The sequence below is a fragment of the Pseudophryne corroboree genome, chromosome 8 (genome assembly GCF_028390025.1).
Source record: "Pseudophryne corroboree isolate aPseCor3 chromosome 8, aPseCor3.hap2, whole genome shotgun sequence".
NCBI classification, from domain to species: Eukaryota; Metazoa; Chordata; class Amphibia; order Anura; family Myobatrachidae; genus Pseudophryne; species Pseudophryne corroboree.
The window spans coordinates 306,423,508-306,443,618 of NC_086451.1; the positions used below are offsets into that span (position 1 = coordinate 306,423,508).

General features: G+C 45.7%; 1 protein-coding gene across 3 annotated transcripts in view; it reads left to right on the forward strand.

The window, feature by feature from the left end:
• Positions 1-20,111, forward strand: part of TBC1D8B (TBC1 domain family member 8B) — a 235,323-nt gene that overhangs the window by 57,339 nt on the left and 157,873 nt on the right. For all 3 annotated transcript variants that reach the window (XM_063937365.1, XM_063937367.1, XM_063937366.1), the window contains exon 2: positions 8,455-8,565. In XM_063937365.1, coding sequence (XP_063793435.1) covers positions 8,455-8,565 — 111 coding nt within the window. The remainder of the gene's footprint in view (positions 1-8,454; positions 8,566-20,111) is intronic.

Consider the following 20,111-nt stretch of genomic DNA (forward strand, 5'->3'; position numbering starts at 1 on the left):
CGGGAGAAAACAACACATCCATGGCAGTCCTACTGTCTAAATTTGCTAACAAACACTATCAATGCAGCATGCTTTGCACTCCAGAATTCTAAAGGTTCAGTGCTGTCAGGTATCCTCCTGAGCCAGGGCAGTACAAACACGTACATAGGGGGGTATTCAATTAGTGCCGTTTTTTGACCAATCGAAAAAACTGGACCTTTTGCCCATTTCTCTGACGTCCTAGTGGATGCTGGGGACTCCGTCAGGACCATGGGGATTAGCGGCTCCGCAGGAGACAGGGCACAAAAGTAAAAGCTTTAGGATCAGGTGGTGTGCACTGGCTCCTCCCCCTATGACCCTCCTCCAAGCCTCAGTTAGATTTTTGTGCCCGGCCGAGAAGGGTGCAATCTAGGTGGCTCTCCTAAAGAGCTGCTTAGAGTAAAAGTTTTGTTAGGTTTTTTATTTTCAGTGAGTCCTGCTGGCAACAGGCTCACTGCATCGAGGGACTTAGGGGAGAGAAGTGAACTCACCTGCGTGCAGGATGGATTGGCTTCTTAGGCTACTGGACACCATTAGCTCCAGAGGGAGTCGGAACACAGGTCTCACCCTGGGGTTCGTCCCGGAGCCGCGCCGCCGACCCCCTTGCAGATGCCGAAAAGTGAAGAGGTCCAGAAACCGGCGGCAGAAGACTTTTCAGTCTTCATAAGGTAGCGCACAGCACTGCAGCTGTGCGCCATTGTTGTCAGCACACTTCATAGCAGCGGTCACTGAGGGTGCAGGGCGCTGGGGGGGGCGCCCTGGGCAGCAATGATAGTACCTTATTCTGGCTAAAAATACATCACATATAGCCCCTGGGGGCTATATGGATGTATTTAACCCCTGCCAGGTCTCAGAAAAACGGGAGAAGAAGCCCGCCGAAAAGGGGGCGGGGCCTATTCTCCTCAGCACACAGCGCCATTTTCCCTCACAGAAATGCTGGTGGGAAGGCTCCCAGACTCTCCCCTGCACTGCACTACAGAAACAGGGTTAAAACAGAGAGGGGGGGCACTTATTTGGCGATATGACTATATATATTAAAATGCTATAAGGGAAAAACACTTATATAAAGGTTGTCCCTGTATAATTATAGCGTTTTTGGTGTGTGCTGGCAAACTCTTCCTCTGTCTCCCCAAAGGGCTAGTGGGGTCCTGTCCTCTATCAGAGCATTCCCTGTGTGTGTGCTGTGTGTCGGTACGTGTGTGTCGACATGTATGAGGACGATGTTGGTGAGGAGGCGGAGCAATTGCCTGTAATGGTGATGTCACTCTCTAGGGAGTCGACACCGGAATGGATGGCTTATTTAAGGAATTACGTGATAATGTCAACACGCTGCAAGGTCGGTTGACGACATGAGACGGCCGGCAAACCAATTAGTACCTGTCCAGGCGTCTCAAACACCGTCAGGGGCGTTAAAACGTCCTTTTACCTCAGTCGGTCGACACAGACACGGACACTGACTCCAGTGTCGACGGTGAAGAAACAAACGTATTTTCCTTTAGGGCCACACGTTACTTGTTAAGGGCAATGAAGGAGGTGTTACATATTTCTGATACTACAAGTACCACAAAAAAGGGTATTATGTGGAGTGTGAAAAAACTACCTGTAGTTTTTCCTGAATCAGATAAATTAAATGAAGTGTGTGATGATGCGTGGGTTTCCCCCGATAGAAAATTATTGGCGGTATACCCTTTCCCGCCAGAAGTTAGGGCGCGTTGGGAAACACCCCTTAGGGTGGATAAGGCGCTCACACGCTTATCAGAACAAGTGGCAGTACCGTCTCCAGATAGGGCCGCCCTCAAGGAGCCAGCTGATAGGAGGCTGGAAAATATCCTAAAAAGTATATACACACATACTTGTGTTATACTGCGACCAGCGATCGCCTCAGCCTGGATGTGCAGCGCTGGGGTGGCTTGGTCGGATTCCCTGACTGAAAATATTGATACCCTTGACAGGGACAGTATTTTATTGACTATAGAGCATTTAAAGGATGCATTTCTATATATGCGAGATGCACAGAGGGATATTTGCACTCTGGCATCAAGAGTAAGTGCGATGTCCATATCTGCCAGAAGTTGTTTATGGACACGACAGTGGTCAGGTGATGCAGATTCCAAACGGCACATGGAAGTATTGCCGTATAAAGGAGAAAAAGACAACGTCTTTTCAGCCTCAGTCCTTTCGTCCCCATAAGGGCAAGCGGGCAAAAGGCCAGTCATATCTGCCATGGGATAGAGGAAAGGGAAGAAGACTGCAGCAGGCAGCCCATTCCCAGAAACAGAAGCCCTCCACCGCTTCTGCCAAGTCCTCAGCATGACGCTGGGGCCGTACAAGCGGACTCAGGTGCGGTGGGGGGGGTCGTCTCAAGAGTTTCAGCACGCAGTGGGCTCACTCGCAAGTGGACCCCTGGATCCTACAAGTAGTATCCCAGGGGTACAGATTGGAAATTCGAGACGTCTCCCCCTCGCAGGTTCCTGAAGTCAGCTTTACCAACGTCTCCCTCCGACAGGGAGGCAGTAGTGGAAACAATTCACAAGCTGTATTCCCAGCAGGTGATAATCAAAGTACCCCTCCTACAACAAGGAAAGGGGTATTATTCCACACTATATTGTGGTACTGAAGCCAGACGGCTCGGTGAGACCTATTCTAAATCTGAAATAGTTGAACACTTACATACAAAGGTTCAAATCAAGATGGAGTCACTCAGAGCAGTGATAGCGAACCAGGAAGAAGGGGACTATATGGTGTCCCGGGACATCAGGGATGCTTACCTCCATGTCCCAATTTGCCCTTCTCACCAAGGGTACCTCAGGTTCGTGGTACAGAACTGTCACTATCAGTTTCAGACGCTGCCGGTTGGATTGTCCACGGCACCCCGGGTCCTTACCAAGGTAATGGCCGAAATGATGATTCTTCTTCAAAGAAAATGGACGATCTCCTGATAGGGGCAAGGTCCAGAGAACAGTTGGAGGTCGGAGTAGCACTATCTCAAGTAGTTCTACGACAGCACGGGTGGATTCTAAATATTCCAAAACCGCAGCTGTTTCCGACGACACGTCTGCTGTTCCTAGGGATGATTCTGGACACAGTCCAGAAAAAGGTGTTTCTCCCGGAGAAGAAAGCCAGGGAGTTATCCGAGCTAGTCAGGAACCTCCTAAAACCAGGAAAAGTGTCAGTGCATCATTGCACAAGGGTCCTGGGAAAAATGGTGGCTTCTTACGAAGCGATTCCATTCGGTAGATTTCACGCAAGAACTTTTCAGTGGGATCTGCTGGAAAAATGGTCCGGATCGCATCTTCAGATGCATCAGCGGATAACCCTGTCTCCAAGGACAAGGGTGTTTCTTCTGCGGTGGCTGCAGAGTGCTCATCTACTAAAGGGCCGCAGATTCGGCATTCAGGACTGGGTCCTGGTGACCACGGATGCCAGCCTGAGAGGCTGGGGAGCAGTCACACAGGGAAAAAATTTCCAGGGAGTGTGATCAAGTCTGGAGACTTCTCTCCACATAAATATACTGGAGCTAAGGGCAATTTACAATGTTCTAAGCTTAGCAAGACCTCTGCTTCAAGGTCAGCCGGTATTGATCCAGTGGGACAACATCACGGCAGTCGCCCACGTAAACAGACAGGGCGGCACAAGAAGCAGGAGGGCAATGGCAGAAACTGCAAGGATTCTTCGCTGGGCGAAAAATCATGTGATAGCACTGTCAGCAGTGTTCATTCCGGGAGTGGACAACTGGGAAGCAGACTTCCTCAGCAGGCACGACCTCCACCCGGGAGAGTGGGGACTTCATCGGGAAGTATTCCACATGATTGTGAACCGTTGGGAAAGACCAAAGGTGGACATGATGGCGTCCCGCCTGAACAAAAAACTGGACAGGTATTGCGCCAGGTCAAGAGACCCTCAAGCAATATCTGTGGACGTTCTGGTAACACCGTGGGTGTACCAGTCGGTGTATGTGTTCCCTCCTCTGCTTCTCATAACCAAGGTACTGAGAATTATAAGACGTAGAGGAGTAAGAACTATACTCGTGGCTCCGGATTGGCCAAGAAGGACGTGGCACCCGGAACTTCCAGAAATGCTCACAGAGGACTCATGGCCTCTGCCGCTAAGAAGGGACTTGCTTCAGCAAGTACCAGGTCTGTTCCAAGACTTACCGCAGCTGCGTTTGACGGCATGGCGGTGGAACGCCAGATCCTAAGGGAAAAAGGCATTCCGGAAGAGGTCATTACTACCCTGGTCAAAGCCAGGAAGGAGGTGACCGCAAAACATTATCACCACATGTGGCGAAAATATGTTGCGTGGTGTGAGGCCAGGAAGGCCCCACGAAGAAATTTCAACTCTGTCGATTCCTGCATTTCCTGCAAACAGGAGTGTCTATGGGCCTCAAATTGGGGTCCATTAAGGTTCAAATTTCGGCCCTGTCAATTTTCTTCCAGAAAGAATTGGCTTCAGTTCCTGAAGTCCAGAAGTTTGTCAAGGAAGTATTGCATATACAACCCCCTTTTTGTGCCTCCAGTGGCACTGTGGGATCTCAACGTAGTTCTGGGATTCCTCAAATCACATTTTAAACCGCTCAAATCTGTGGATTTGAAATATCTCACATGAAAAGTGACCATGCTGTTGGCCCTGGCCTCGGCCAGGCGAGTGTCAGAATTGGCGGCTTTGTCTCACAAAAGCCATATCTGATTGTCCATTCGGACAGGGCAGAGCTGCGGACTCGTCCCCAGTTTCTTCCTAAGGTGGTGTCAGCGTTTCACCTGAACCAGCTTATTGTGGTACCTGCGGCTACTAGGGACTTGGAGGACTCCAAGTTGCTAGATGTTGTCAGGGCCCTGAAAATATAGGTTTCCAGGACGGCTGGAGTCAGGAAAACTGACTCGCTGTTATCCTGTATGCACCCAACAAGCTGGGTGCTCTTGCTTCTAAGCAGACGATTGCTCGTTGGATTTGTAGCACATTTCAACTTGCACATTCTGTGGCAGGCCTGCCACAGCCTAAATCTGTCAAGGCCCATTCCACAAGGAAGGTGGGCTCATCCTGGGCGGCTGCCCGAGGGGTCTCGGCATTACAACTCTGCCGAGCAGCTACGTGGTCGGGGGAGAACACGTTTGTAAAATTCTACAAATTTGATACCCTGGCTAAAGAGGACCTGGAGTTCTCTCATTCGGTGCTGCAGAGTCATCCGCACTCTCCCGCCCGTTTGGGAGCTTTGGTATAATCCCCATGGTCCCTCCATTGAGTGTTTTTTTCAATGGTAGTGTGCGTTACACCATTCCATCCAATGATTGGAATTGCACATGGCGCTCTGTGGCATGTGAGCCCCTATTAGACAATGGAAACGCAACCCGTGAATCTCCTGTCAAACAGTTCTTGTGCTGACATCGTTTTGTGCATCAGAACTCTGTGGTTCTGTTCTGTGATCCTGTGTGAGCTACTGCTTGCCAGAATTGTTTTTGCTGCTAGATGTTCCATTTGAAAACTGACTCTTTGGAAAGGTCACATGCTATGTCATTGTCACATTTAAAGTTACTTAAGCACTTCCAAATAAACCGTTCTAATGTAAATGTTTGACTATGGAGATTACATTGCTATATGTTTGATTTTATGCACCTGTTAGCAATCAATGAATGTGGCTGTGATTCAGGGATTCAGGCCTGATCACAGTTCTGCAAACTTAGCTGTCCCGTGTTCAGGTAGGAGCTGCCTCCAGGGGGAGTGTAAATTTGCAGTGCAAGTGTGCAATCCCAGGTGTACGCCGGGCTGCAAAAATCCACCGTGTGCAGAGCCCAGGACTTACTCCTCCAGTGCGATGAGAACAGGCTGATCGGGGCCAGAGCTGACGTCAGACCCCCCCCCCCCCCCCCTTCCCCCCAGAAACACTTGGGAACGCCTGTGTTTTTCCAGACACTCCCAATAAACTCTCAGTTACCACCCACAGACGGCCTCCACCTGTCAATCACCTGCAAACGCTCTTGCGATTCAATATTTTGTTTATCGCTCACCGGCGATGCCCTTTGTTGTTGTCCGACGAGCATGCGCATTTGCGGTGCATGCACAGTTAGTACCTGATCGCCCGCTGTGCGAAAACAACAGTGATCAGGAATGAATGAGGCTGTAGGTCAGGCATTCCCAACCTCAGTCCTCAAGGCGCATTAAGGCTGGGGCCACACATAGCGTTACAGAACGGGACCCGCTTTGCTGGAAGAAGGGTTTTGTGTTCAGACGGATCCTGTTCTGCCGGATGCCGCAGAACGGTATCCGGCCAGTGCCACGACGGGATTTCAAATAGAACATAGTGCGACAAAGCTGCACTGTGTGAACACATACATTCAAATGTATGTGTTCAACTTGAAATCCCGTCGTCCTGTCATCCGGCTCAACCTCAGCATGCTGCGGTTGGATCTGTCAGCTGTGGCACCGCCGCATATGTGTAGACGGCCGCATAGGAGTCCTTGTGCAGACTCCTTCCAACCAAGCGGGTCCCGCTGAACAGGACTCGTTGTGCCACTCTGTGTGGCCCCAGCCTTTCAGTCCAGGTTTTAGTGTTGTTCAGGCTTGAGAACAGGTGACTTTAATTAGAACTTCAGTTGTTTTTGATTTAAGCACCTGTGCTGAAGCCTGGATATTACTAAAACCTGCACTGTTAGTGTGCCTTGAGGACCGAGGTTGGGAATACCTGCACTAGGTAGATGGAGTGTCCACATACTTTTAGCCATGTAGTGCAGAGGTTCCTAAACGCATTCCTCAAGGCACCCTAACAATCCAGGTTATAAGGACAGATGACTTCATTAGTACGTCAATCAATGTGATTCACTCATCTGTGCTCAACCATGGATATCCTTGAAATCCGGACTGCTAGGGTGCCTTGAGGACTGTGTTTGAGAACCTCTGATGTAGTGTATTAAAAGAAAATGTCAAAGTAAATTTCTCTGTAGATGGTGTTATGTTGTATTACTCTTCACAGCATGTTTTGATTTTTTTAGTAAATACATGTGACATTTGTTTGAGAAATTGTGTGCAAAGGGTCCATTCCTGCACGTCTGGTACAACTTCTCAAAAGTTAAATAGCTATGGATGGAGAGCCTCACCATCCCTGGCAAAACAAATCCACATAACCCATAATGTCCCTATGCACTCATTTAATCAAAGTTTCCCAAACTCCACCATTACAGTACAGGTTTTAAGGACATCAAGGCTTGAGCACAGGTGACTTAATTAGTACCTCAGTCAGTTTGATTTAACCATCTGGGCTCGAGCATGGGTATGCTTAAAATCTGGACTGTAATGGTGGAATCAGACCAGTGCAATCACATACCGGATAGTGTCATCCTGGTAAAATCCCCACCCTCCTACCCTAAGGGTGTTTACTCTGGCATAGGTTCTATTTTCCCTCTAAGGGTGTCGTGGACACCCATAGAGAAGGAATCGCCTACCTCGCCGGTATGGTGCCCCTTTCATGATCCCGACGTTGGTATTGTGACCACTGGGATCCCGACTTTCGGTATGCTAACCGCATACCCGTCAAACATCTCTTTTTTGCAGAAAATGTGCCTTATTCGCATCGCTGTGTGACGTGTACGCACAAGCAGCTTATGCTGATTAAAATGATATGTGGCATGCTTAGATTCTCTGTGTGACTGCAGCTATATCTGTATATGAGATGGTATGTTACAGTGATCTCCAGGAGAACACTGTAACATAGAATTTTGTATGCAGATACAGCTACGGTCACACACAATATAGGCATGCTGCATATCATTTTAATCAGCATAAGCTAATTGCTATATGAATATGATGCACAATGTGACACATTTAAATTGAAAAAGTCACATGTAAAGACGCTCTGAGCTACCGAGGCACTCCATGGCGTGACTAGAAGGGCTGTTTAATGTGACTGCAGCAAGGATGTAGGAGGACACATCTGTATGTGTTTTCAGATTGCAAATACAATGATTTTTTTTTTCTTGTGTGTTTTCAGATGTATGTGTGAAAAATGTATGTCACTGTTCTATTGTTTCTTCATGAGTAAAATCGTATGAAACTCTTAAGGGGGGTACTGATGGGAGAGATGTGTGCTGCGCGATCTTAACACAGACCGCTCAGCACAGCATGATAGGCTGAGCGAGGGGGGGGGGGGCGCGCTCACTTCACACAGCGCTGAAGTGAGCGATCCGCTAGATTGAGCCTGTATGCAGGCTCAATCTAGCACCGGCGATAGCGATGCGCGCTATCCCTGGGGGGCATTCACACGGCAGATCCGTGCTTAAAATCTAGCAATCTAGTCAGATTGCTTAGATTTTAAACACTGATCTCTCCGTGTGTACCCCCCTTTAAAGTACAATGACAGACTCTCTTTATGTATTTTATCATTTTATCTGTCTGTTGTGTATATCCTATACTAATGACTAACCATTTGTATTTCCATCTCCTGGCCAGGTCTTCTCGTTGGAACTCTTGATGCTGTAATGGATTCAACTGCTAAAGTAGCACCATTTAGAATTCTCCACCAAACCCCTGATTCTCAGGTGTACTGGTCTATCGCATGTGGTGAGTACAGAAGATGCTCCACTTGGAACATTTTTTCAGCAGCTTGATTTCTGTATTATCCCTTTATCTAGAAACTAGCCATCATATAGGTTGCATTTTACTGTAGCTTACCTGCACCACACGGTCCTACAGTGGCTGCAGCATGATCCTAACAGTGTGCTGCTTGGAAAGGTGGATCTATGTCATTTTCTGAGGGCTGTTGTAGTGCTTCATGCAAGAGTTTATTGGCTTCAGTAACCCTGGCATGTACATTAAACCAGGTCCGCACAATATATTAAAGAAGTTCTTCACCTGAAGGAAGAAACTAACAATTTACTGCCTTGTGAAATTTGGGTAATCACCACTCCGCAATCCATGTAAATACAGCTGGTCTTTTCATTCCCCACGGTTGTTTCTCACTGCAGCTTGTTTGCAGAAGGCAGTACAGTAACTTGAACTGTATTATCTAACCTGCTAACTTAGATTAGATGTCCAATCCTATTATAAACTGCCGCCAGTTATGCTAGCATTTACACATCCACTACAGTGTGAGCTGCCGGCAGTGAACAGACACCCCAGATTTTGAACAGACACTGGATTTTGAGAGAGGATTTACTATTACAGGTTGAGTATCCCATATCCAAAATGCTTGGGACCAGAAGTATTTTGGATATCGGATTTTTCCGTATTTTGGAATAATTGCATACCATAATATCATGGCGATAGGACCCAAGTCTAAGCACAGAATGCATTTATGTTACATATACACCTTATACACACAGCCTGAAGGTCATTTAGACCAGTGTTTTTAATAACTTTGTGCATTAAACAAAGTTTGTGTACATTGAGCCATCGGAAAACAAAGGTTTAGCTCAAAAAATGCTGTATTTCTAAATATTCTGTACTTCTGAATATTTGGATATGGGCTACTCAACCTGTATTTCACGTTGTACTTTGTACAGTGCAAGGGTTTTTCTTATAGGGAAAGAAGTATCCCCTTTTAACGGTTATATAATTCTGCATGTCATTAAATTAACATTCTGTATTCTTTTTTTTCTCTTTTTTGTTAGCTTAAAAATTGTAGGCTCCCCTTTAATTAAATAAATGACGCAGCTTTCATATTTTTTTTTCCTCTTTTAATCCGCAATATTTCTCAAAAATGAACAGTTGTGTTTTTGTTTTTTGTTTACTTTGTCATGATGCAGTGGAAGTGTGAGAATCTCTAGGGTCTATGTGTGATTACACAACCATGTTGCTTTCTTGCTATGGTGCTTTCACACTCTGCTCTGTCCAGTCTTATCAGTACTTCATGGTCTGCCATTAGGGAATGGTGTCTCTACAAAGGCTATGACCACACAAGCTGCAGAAATGTTTTGAAGCTGAGGGTTAAAAAATAACCTGTCCAGGACAGGATTCTCCAGCACGTAATATTCTGAAATATCTCAATGGGGTTTAGTTTGATATCCCGTTGTTTGGGATGCCGGTGGCGACATGACCAAACCCGTGAATCCCGACACGTTTGGGGGGGTGAGTAGGCTAACACTCTCTCTCTCTCTCTCTCCCCCAGAACCCCCCTTCTCCCCCTATCCTAACACTAACCCTCCTCAGGTGGCGGCTAGTGCTTAAATTTTTTATTTGGGGGAGGGGGGTTGTGGCTAGGGCTAAATTTTGGGTTTTTTTGGCATTCTGGTGACAGCCAGCAGCTGGGGTGCCAAACGCATCCCCCATGAACATGACAGTGACATGTTTGACTAGGATGGGTAGAATATATGAAATTGTTGTTTTTTTTATTTTTTTTTATAATATAGTGTGATAATATGTCAAATACATGCAGCATTAGACCTTTTTTGTTTCTAGTTTTGAATTGTTTTCCAAAACCATTTGTGCACCATGGATATATTGTAACAGAGGTAAAAACAGACAAGCTGCATACTGTACTTATTTTATTCTCCATCTTCTGTTCATATTGCAGTGTGTAGAACTTCTTTTTACTATGTCATTTACAATTATTTTACTCACGAGTGAAGAAAACAAACACATGAAATCTAAAATGTTAAAACTTCAAGAGTTAGGCCACTTAAATTATTACATCAACCTGGTTACCATGACATTTAAGGTTTGTGTTCATGTGACTGCCAGTCACCATAACGACGGCGCGGATCCCGGCCTTTACATGGCCCGGGTGTGAGCGCAAGAAAGCCCCTTCGTACTCGTTGCGCTTGCCACACACTGGGCTTAGTGGCTCATTGCGCTCGTCACAGGTTCTATTCGCACCGTATGGGTGTCGTGGACACCCGTGAGTTGGAATAGTCCCTGTTGGTTGGCATGCCGACCGTTGGGCTGTTCACTGTGTGGGATCCCGGCGTCACTCACATAACAGCATCCCATATTTACTTACCTGGCTATGATTAAATGAATTACCCCTGCAGACTCTTCCCATGTGACAGAGCACACTACCACTAGACCGGTTATTTATACAACCATGTTGGGTGCTGTATGAACCGATGAATGTGCTTGAAAGGTTATCCATTTGTTTGGAGACCCAGAGGCAGATTTTGATTGTGATATGTAGCAATGAGGAGTCCATCAGAGTTTCATTGATTGACTCCTTACATAGTTCTTGTAACATATGTTCCACAGATTTACAGCATCAAGTAAAGTTAAGCAATTAATTTACTCACTGCATAGATCCATACTTGTCTACCTGACCCTCTCCATGAGGGAGAAAATGCTCTGTTCCTGGACTTTCCTGGTAATGTATGATTGCCATCACCTGTGGTGAAACACCTTTCTTATCAATTAACTAGCTCACCACAGGTGATAGCAATCATACATTACCAGTGATAAAGCCTAATTTATATCCTATATTAAACACGCTAAAAGGTTAAGAGGCTCAGTACTCAATTGGCGTATGGAATACCGTAAGAGTACGCACGTAGCGTAACAAACGCTTAGCCGTGGACGAGACGCACGAGCGGCACGTTCGCTCGCGGCTTAAAGCGTAAAGGCAAGCACGCTATAAGCTGCTGACTAACGTAATGATACGCTATCGTAGCGGACGCTCGAGACCACGAGGAGATCACAAGCGGCGCTGATGCTCACAGGGTTAAACCTTTGTAACAATATCATAAACAATGTACTTATATTGTAAACCTTTGTGCAGTGATAAGGTGTAAATGCAACACAGTGTAACTTTGTTAGTTTAAAAGCTGTATGAGCGTATGTGACGCTCAGAGAACACTTTTAGCAATATAATAAACACTCAACTACCGGTCTAAGGTTCTAACACCTTTAAGGGAGAGAATGAACGTTCAATCGCAAAAGAATACACAATACAAGTTATACACTACCAAACTAACATAAAATACCTAACCGAGTTACTACACGTTAAAATACAACAAAGACACAATTACATTTAAAGGGGAAGGAGAGAGAGAATGGCTTATAACATTAACAAGAGACAAAATGGTTGCAGAGAACTTACGCACAAGGGGAAACAATCGCAAGCGCCTTTCTGGATATCCAGCTCCCGATTATCAGTGATGAGAACCATTGAGAAGAGTAGAGAGAGCTGGCCCGAGCGAGTAATCCGCTTCAAACCAACACCGGAATATTGCTAATTATATTCTCTTCCGATGGATACTAAACACCACTGTGTAACCCCTGTCTGACCCTTCGTATCAAACAAAGAGGAATCTCTTTGTCCCCGAACATGCTACATTAACTAAACTTTCAGATTCTATCAAAGGGACCATAATCTACAAAATACATTATATGACTAAAATATGTAACGATCGAGTCGCCCGCTAGACGCACACAAACTCTACCGTAAATGCGTATACCGTGCGCCTGCGAGTGCACGCGACTGCGAGTATACGCACGCACGGGAGGGCTCATGCACGTGCAGCGGGCACACGCATGAGGTGCATATATGGCAATGTACAGCGTGATATTTTTCTGACTTTGACAGTCCACCCTTTGGCAGTCACCAATAACTGCCACTTCCTAAAACAGTTCAAAAAGAGAAAAATATATGTTGTGTATAATACATTTCTATGATTGGGTAGGGGAGAAGAGAAGAAGGTGGGAAAACGGTATGACCTAGTGAGATAGCAGAAGCACGTGTGTATGAATCCATGTTTGGGGGGTCATGTATCATCGTGCCGTACGTGTTTTAAATCAAGCTTCGAGGTATTGCGAAGTATACATTTGAATTCCTTCTTATCCCGTGGTACGGGTCTGTGGATGGGCTGTCAAACTTTACCGAGCTCTTTTCGGCTTTTGGTTGCAACAAAATGGGGGAGCACATTTTAGTTGATGATACATGAATGGGGGGATATGTGAGTGCTGATATCTGTGCCTATATTCCCTATCGACTATGTGTGTCATTACCTGAAGGTTGTAGAGATGAAGATAAGGAGCAATTATGGTAAATGCAGTCATAAACTATGTGAGTTTATGATACATTTGTTGATTGAAGTCTTGTCTGGTGTCTTGATGTACATGTTGACTGTAGTCTCTTTGGGCTTTTGCCAAAAATGCGAGCAAAAGCTTTCTCAATGTCCATAGACTTACAAAAAGTGTTGGGCTAGCGTAAAATTAAAGTTACTAGGGATATGGGGGGTCTATGGCATAGTCCATCAGTTGTCTGTGTAAAAGGTTGTCAAATTCTTCTTCCAAGCGGATGTCTTTTTACCTTGGAGGAAAACAAAGGAGAAACGGGTGAAAGAAACGGACCGTGGAATCACATTTTCATCACAACATTGTCTCAATGGTTGGGTCGTAAATCAAATCAGTCGTTGTTATTACAGTATCTTCACTTCTTAAACTCATCACTCGGGCGCTACGTTTACACTTTGTTAAAACCCGAACGCATCTAAATATCAGACCGACCAATATGATGACACCCAGAATACACAAAAGAAATTTCCCTACATCCATGATAATTCCTTGAGCCCATTCTCCTAAACCAGAGAACCAATTTCGCGGGTTCAACCATGACACCCAACCGGTCAGCTCATTACCCACAGCAGCGAGGGTGAGATTGTGTCTCCTGCGGAACTCCCACTTTAATTGGAGAATGTCGTCCATCTTTTGGTCTATGACCTCGACCGGGTCCTCGGTGCTATTTGTAATGTAATTGCAGCATTTTACGCCGTACTGCGTTGCCAGTGTGACACAATATCCACCTGTCACTGCCGTGAGATAATTAAGAACCATCCTATGCTGAACCAGTTTGTTTTATAAGCTTGGAGCTCCCTTCCGGTATACCTGAATGTGTCATCATACATTTCAGTGATATTGTCTAATAAATTTGCAAGCGCAGATATATATTTATAATTTATCACTCCTCTGGCGGTACGAGTGATATCTAACGCGATTAGGAATTGAATCCCGGTGGATTCATGGATCAGGTCAGAGGCCGGATGCTCTGTTCTTTCTATCAGGTGCCGTTTAACGATATGCTCGTAATGAATGTGAGTATAAGGAGCTTGGGCACTGCGGTGAATATCCTTCATTTTAGTGTGGGATACGGTCATTACCTCAGGCAGTACTTTTCCAATATAACATAACCCTTCTGAGTTTGGGGCAAGCCACTTATACGCCTTCCTCCCGCATATGAAATATGCATCATCGGGGAGAACATATGGGACGGAGTAGGACATAACCATATTACACATTTTCCATATGAAATCTCCTAACCCTAATTCTCCCATCTGTTCAGTACACGTATCTGTTTGTACGATATGTGCACAGTACCCTGGTGATACTTCTCCAACTCTCATGATCCTACTTCCTAGGGTATACCTATATCGGAAATATTTTCCACTACCGGCTATGTGGCGTATAAGTTCTGTATCTGTAGGCATTCTATCGGCTCTGTATGAAAAGGTCATGGTTTGGTTATTCCATGACACTTCCCAATTTCCCGGCTTTCGGGGATTGGAAATGTTAAAACATACTAGGGATCTATCCACATGATATTGGTGGAGCTTCAAACTAGGAGGACTGGAGATATTAAACCTCCTGTCCACCGGCCTCCCACCACTTAGCTCAAGTACCTCCCCTATAGTTAAAGGGAATGGTACTAATCCTGATTTGCTATGGCCTTGAGGTACTTGAGAGCATACCCAACAATCTGTCTGATTTAACACTTTACCCACTAAGGAGTGATAGTCACTCAATGGATGCCGGTCCATGTGGATATTAAAACTGGACTGACATTTCTTGATGCACCCATCCTCAACTACACTGTCACAGAGTTTACAGATACAGTTCTCTTCAGCTAACAATCCTTCACAATTCCTTCTATTGTCAATGCTACCAGATCGTTTTCTGATACTCGCCTTTACTCGGTGATTATGTTGTTCTTGGAAATCTACGCCTCCATCTCTGTCATCAGAACCCATTCCAGAACCTCTCTCGACCTCCATGGTACTCTCGCCGGAACAGACTGCTCTGGTCAACATCATGGTCAACAGGAAAATCCGGATCACAGTCTCTTGGGGCAAGTCCATCTTATAGGAGGAAATGGAGAAGAATGAGAAGGGGGAAAGAAATAATTGAGGGAGATGGGATGGGAAGTGGAGAAAAACAATAAAAGGGAACAGGGAATCGACAACTGCCTCCGATCTTATTATTCTCAATGCTCAGGTGCCGTCTCAGTCCTCCTGAAACAGACACTCCAGTGATACAACTTCCTCTACCGTCTGTTCTTTATCACGAGACCTCTCTGGATCAGCAACCTTCTTACAATGGGACGAATGAACCCAAGTCTCTCTCTCGGCAACCTTCAATGCTGTCGTGCTAATCAATAAGACTTGGTATGGTCCTTCCCATCTGTCAATAAGGCAACCTGAGCGTAGAAAATTCCGTATCATTACATAATCCCCAGGTTCAATGTCATGACAATTACTATCTGGCAGATCAGGAATCACCAACTTCAAATTGTCATTCTGATTCCTTAGCTGTTTACTCATCTTAACCAGGTATTTTACAGTCACTTCATTGTTACACTTCAAATCATCCTGAGGGTTAATCATAACATGCGGTTGTCGACCGAACAGAATTTCAAAAGGGGACAGATTAAGAGGGGACCTGGGAGTGGTTCTGATGCTGTATAATACAATGGGCAAAGCTTCTGGCCATGTCAATCCTGTTTCTGCCATAACTTTGCTCAATTTATTTTTAATAGTGCTGTTCACTCTTTCTACCTTCGCACTCGCCTGGGGGCGGTACGGAGTGTGCAGCTTACTATCAATTCCCATCAACTTACACATTCCTTGAAAGACATCACCTGTAAAATGGGTACCCCTATCACTTTCAATTATTCTAGGGATACCGTATCTACACACAAATTCCTGCACAATTTTCTTAGCAGTAAACATAGCGGTATTTGTGGCCGCAGGAAATGCTTCGACCCAATTTGAAAACACATCTATACAAACTAGTACATACTTCAAATTTCGACAAGGGGGTAATTGTATGAAATCAATTTGTATTACCTGAAAAGGGCCGCCTGTAGGTGGGATATGAGATGGTTCTGTTGGTATTGCCTTTCCGATATTCTTCCTCAAGCAGGTGAGGCATGTCATTGCCCTTTTTCCCGCATGGGAAGAAAATCCTGGGGCGCACCAATATGCTCTTACCAACTTGCACATCCCTTCCTTGCCTAGATGAGTCAGCCCATGTGCTGCTTCCGCTAAACTTGGAAGGTATGCTCTGGGTGCCACTGGTTTACCCTGCCCATCTGTCCAGAGTCCTGAGGACTCCTGGCCATATCCTTTTGCCCTCCAAACTGCCTTTTCCTGTGTGGAACACAAATTTTGCATTTCACACAATTTCTGTGTGTTGACGGTATTAAATACCATCAGTTGTGTGGTGTCTGTCTGTCTGGGGGTACCAGCTGCTAACTTAGCAGCTTCGTCTGCTCGGCTGTTACCAAGTGATACCGGGTCTTGGCTATATGTATGTGCTTTACACTTGATAACAGCCTCTCTGTCGGGTTCCTGTATCGCTGTTAGAAGCCTTTTGATGTGAGCTGCATGCGCTACCGGTGTACCAGCTGCCGTCATGAAATTTCTGAGGCGCCATAGGGCTCCGAAATCATGGACTACTCCGAATGCGTATCTAGAATCGGTATAGATATTGGCTGATTTGCCCTTAGCCAATTCACATGCTCTGGTTAGGGCAACCAGTTCAGCAACCTGGGCTGAGTGAGGTGGGCCTAGCGGTTCTGCTTCTATGGTGCCTTGGTCATCTACGACTGCGTATCCAGTACACAAGTCTCCCGAGTCCGTCTGTCTGTGACAACTACCGTCAGTGTAGAAAGTAAAATCTACATCTTCCAGTGGGTTGTCACTGATGTCAGGCCTTGCCATGAAATTTTGGGTCAAATATTCCATACAATCATGCATGTCTTTTCCTATTCTAAATCCTCCTTCACCATTACTCTCATCCTCCACCCTTTGTGCCTGTCCAGGCACACCTGGGAGATACGTTGCAGGATTTAATGCGCTGCATCTCTTTATGGTGATGTTTACGGGGGCCATCAATGCCAATTCCCATCTTGTAAACCGCGCTGATGAGACGTGTCTGGTTTGAGCCGAATTTAGCAAGGCTGACACTGCATGCGGTGTATGGATTGTGAGGTTGTGTCCTAGCACTACATCTTCGCTTTTCGTTACTAGCAATGCTATCGCAGCGACACTTCGCAAGCATGTGGGGAGGGATCGCGCTACCGTATCTAGCTGAGCGCTGTAGTATGCTACCGGCCTGCTGGCATCACCGTGCTTTTGGGTTAGGACGCCTGCCGCGCAACCAGCACTTTCTGTTCCGTACAGCTCAAAGGGTTTCCCATAGTCAGGCATACCTAATGCCGGTGCCTGTGTTAGGCACTGTTTAAGTCTCTCAAATGCCATCTAGGATTCGTCTGTATGCGAGATCCGATCAGGTTTGTTTGATGAGACCATCTCCTGCAAAGGTAATGCTAGAATGGAAAAACCTGGGATCCAGTTACGGCAATACCCACACATTCCTAGAAACGTTCTGATCTGTTGCTGGGTTTGTGGCAGAGTCATGTCTCGAATTGCTTGAATTCTATCAGCGGTCAGGTGTCTCAGTCCTTGTGTCAGGCAGTGTCCCAAATATTTTACTTTAGTCTGGCATAATTGCAACTTGTCTTTGGAAACCTTGTGTCCTGTGTCTGAAAGATGAAACAGGAGCTGTTTCGTATCTTTCAGGGATGCTTCCAGTGAATCTGAACACAGTAGTAGATCATCCACATACTGTATCAATATTGATCCACTCTCTGGTTGGAAAGACTGTAAACAATCATGCAAAGCCTGTGAAAATATACTTGGACTGTCTATGAAACCTTGTGGTAATCGAGTCCATGTGTATTGGACTCCTCTGTATGTGAAAGCAAACAAATATTGGCTTTCAGGGTGCAGAGGTACCGAGAAGAAGGCGGAGCAAAGGTCAATTACAGTGAAAAATTTCTCAGTGGGAGGGATTTGCATAAGGATGACAGCTGGATTTGGCACTACGGGGAACTGACTCTCAACTATTTTGTTAATCCCCCTTAGATCCTGCACTAGCCTGTAACCCCTCCCCCCACTCTTTTTCACAGGGAAGATGGGACTATTGGCAGTGCTGGATGTTCTTACCAGGATGCCCTGTTGTAGCAAGCGCTCTATTACGGGGTACACTCCTAACTCCACCTCTGGCTTCAGAGGGTATTGTGGGATTTTTGGAGCTATCCTACCATCTTTTACTTGCACAACGACTGGAGCTACGTTTGCCATTAATCCAGTGTCTTGTCCATCTTTAGTCCAAAGTGACTCTGGTATTTGGGATGTCATTTCTTCTACCTGGGATGGACTCCTATTTATCATAAGGGTATGTGACATTAATTTTGATGGGGAGTCTAGCATATCTTGTACTTCCTGGGCGTGTTTCTCAGGTATGTCTAAGAATACACCTTCAGGAGTACAATAAATGACGCACCCCATTTTACACAATAAATCTCTTCCCAGGAGATTAGTCGGTGCCGATGCAGCCAGCAAAAAGGAATGCTTGGTATGCAAAGGCCCTATTGTAATCTCTGCTGGTTTGCTAACAGGGTAGTGCTGTACTATTCCCGTTACTCCCATGGCTGGAATTGTCCTACCAGTGGTTCTCATGCCCACTGTCGAATTTATCACTGATTTGGCCGCCCCCGTATCTACAAGGAAATTTAATGGTTTACCAGCTACATCAATTGTGACCTCGGGTTCACTTCCAAGACTCGCAATTAATTTCACTGGCTGCAGATTACAGGTATGGCCACACCCCTATTGGGTATGGTGACCTCCCTGAATCGCGCTGGCAGCAATTACTTGTGGTGGGGGTAGATGGGAACTATCAGAGATTTGCCAGTCTCTTCTTGGGGGATGCCTTTTTGTTTCCCCTGCATGTGGCTCATAGCTCCACCTCTGCGGTCCTTGATCCCAATGTCTCGTATCAGGTCGTTGTCTAGGGGATTGATATGAATTTTGCCTTTGTTTTGTTTTACAATCACGTGACATGTGTCCCTCTCTGTGACAACTATAACATTTTATACCTCTCGACTTACCCACAGGGGTCACAGTTCTGGGCTGAGGTGGTGGCCCAGTAGTAAGAGCCTGTATGCTTACAGCCATTAATTTATCACTCTGTGACTCCCTGTGTCTGATGATATTCCGATCATGCCCAGCAGCAGCCTCTCCCAATGCATCCACCGACATACCTCTCCAATCAGGCCTAGTGGTTTGTATTCTATTCCTTAAAACATCTTTTAGACCGTCCATTAATACTGAAACAGCTACTTCCCTGTGGTGTACATTAGTTTTAATGTCATCTATACCAGTGTACCTAGCCATATCCTGCAGAGCCCGGTGAAAATACTCTGGTGTGGATTCACCTTCTTTTTGTTTTATTGTAAAGATTTTATTCCACTTTACTACTGCAGGAAAATATAGCCCTAACTGTAAATTGATTCTCTTTACATTATCCTGATTATACTCGTCTGTTAGTGGTACTTCCTCATCTAACTTACAATCAGAGATAAACTTTAACGAATCAACATTGGGGTGTAAACATGCCCTCAAAACTGTCCTCCAATCTTTGTTATTTGGCTCTGCAGAATTTCCTAGCTCCCTAATATACTTTTGACATGCAACTAAGTCTTTCCTAGGATCAGGGAATTCAGACATCATTGATCTTAATTCTGCTCGGGAAAAGGGACAGTGCATGGCGATGTTCCTGACAGGAGTTGCTCCTGAAGTGTCAGTTTTCCCATTTGGCACTGCTATTACCCTAACAGGATTAAGTCCAACAACATCATTCTGAGTAGATTCTACAACATGTGGTGAAATGGTTTCAGCATAGTGTATGGTGCCGTACTTACCAGTCGATACGACCTCACCTGTCCCTCCGCTAGGGGCCTTTGATACTAATCTTTCGGGTTGGGTCGTGCCCACTGCTGTTTCTGATATGGTGGCTGCTAGGGAGAGTGCTGATATTGTTGTGGGCTCATCCCCTTGGTC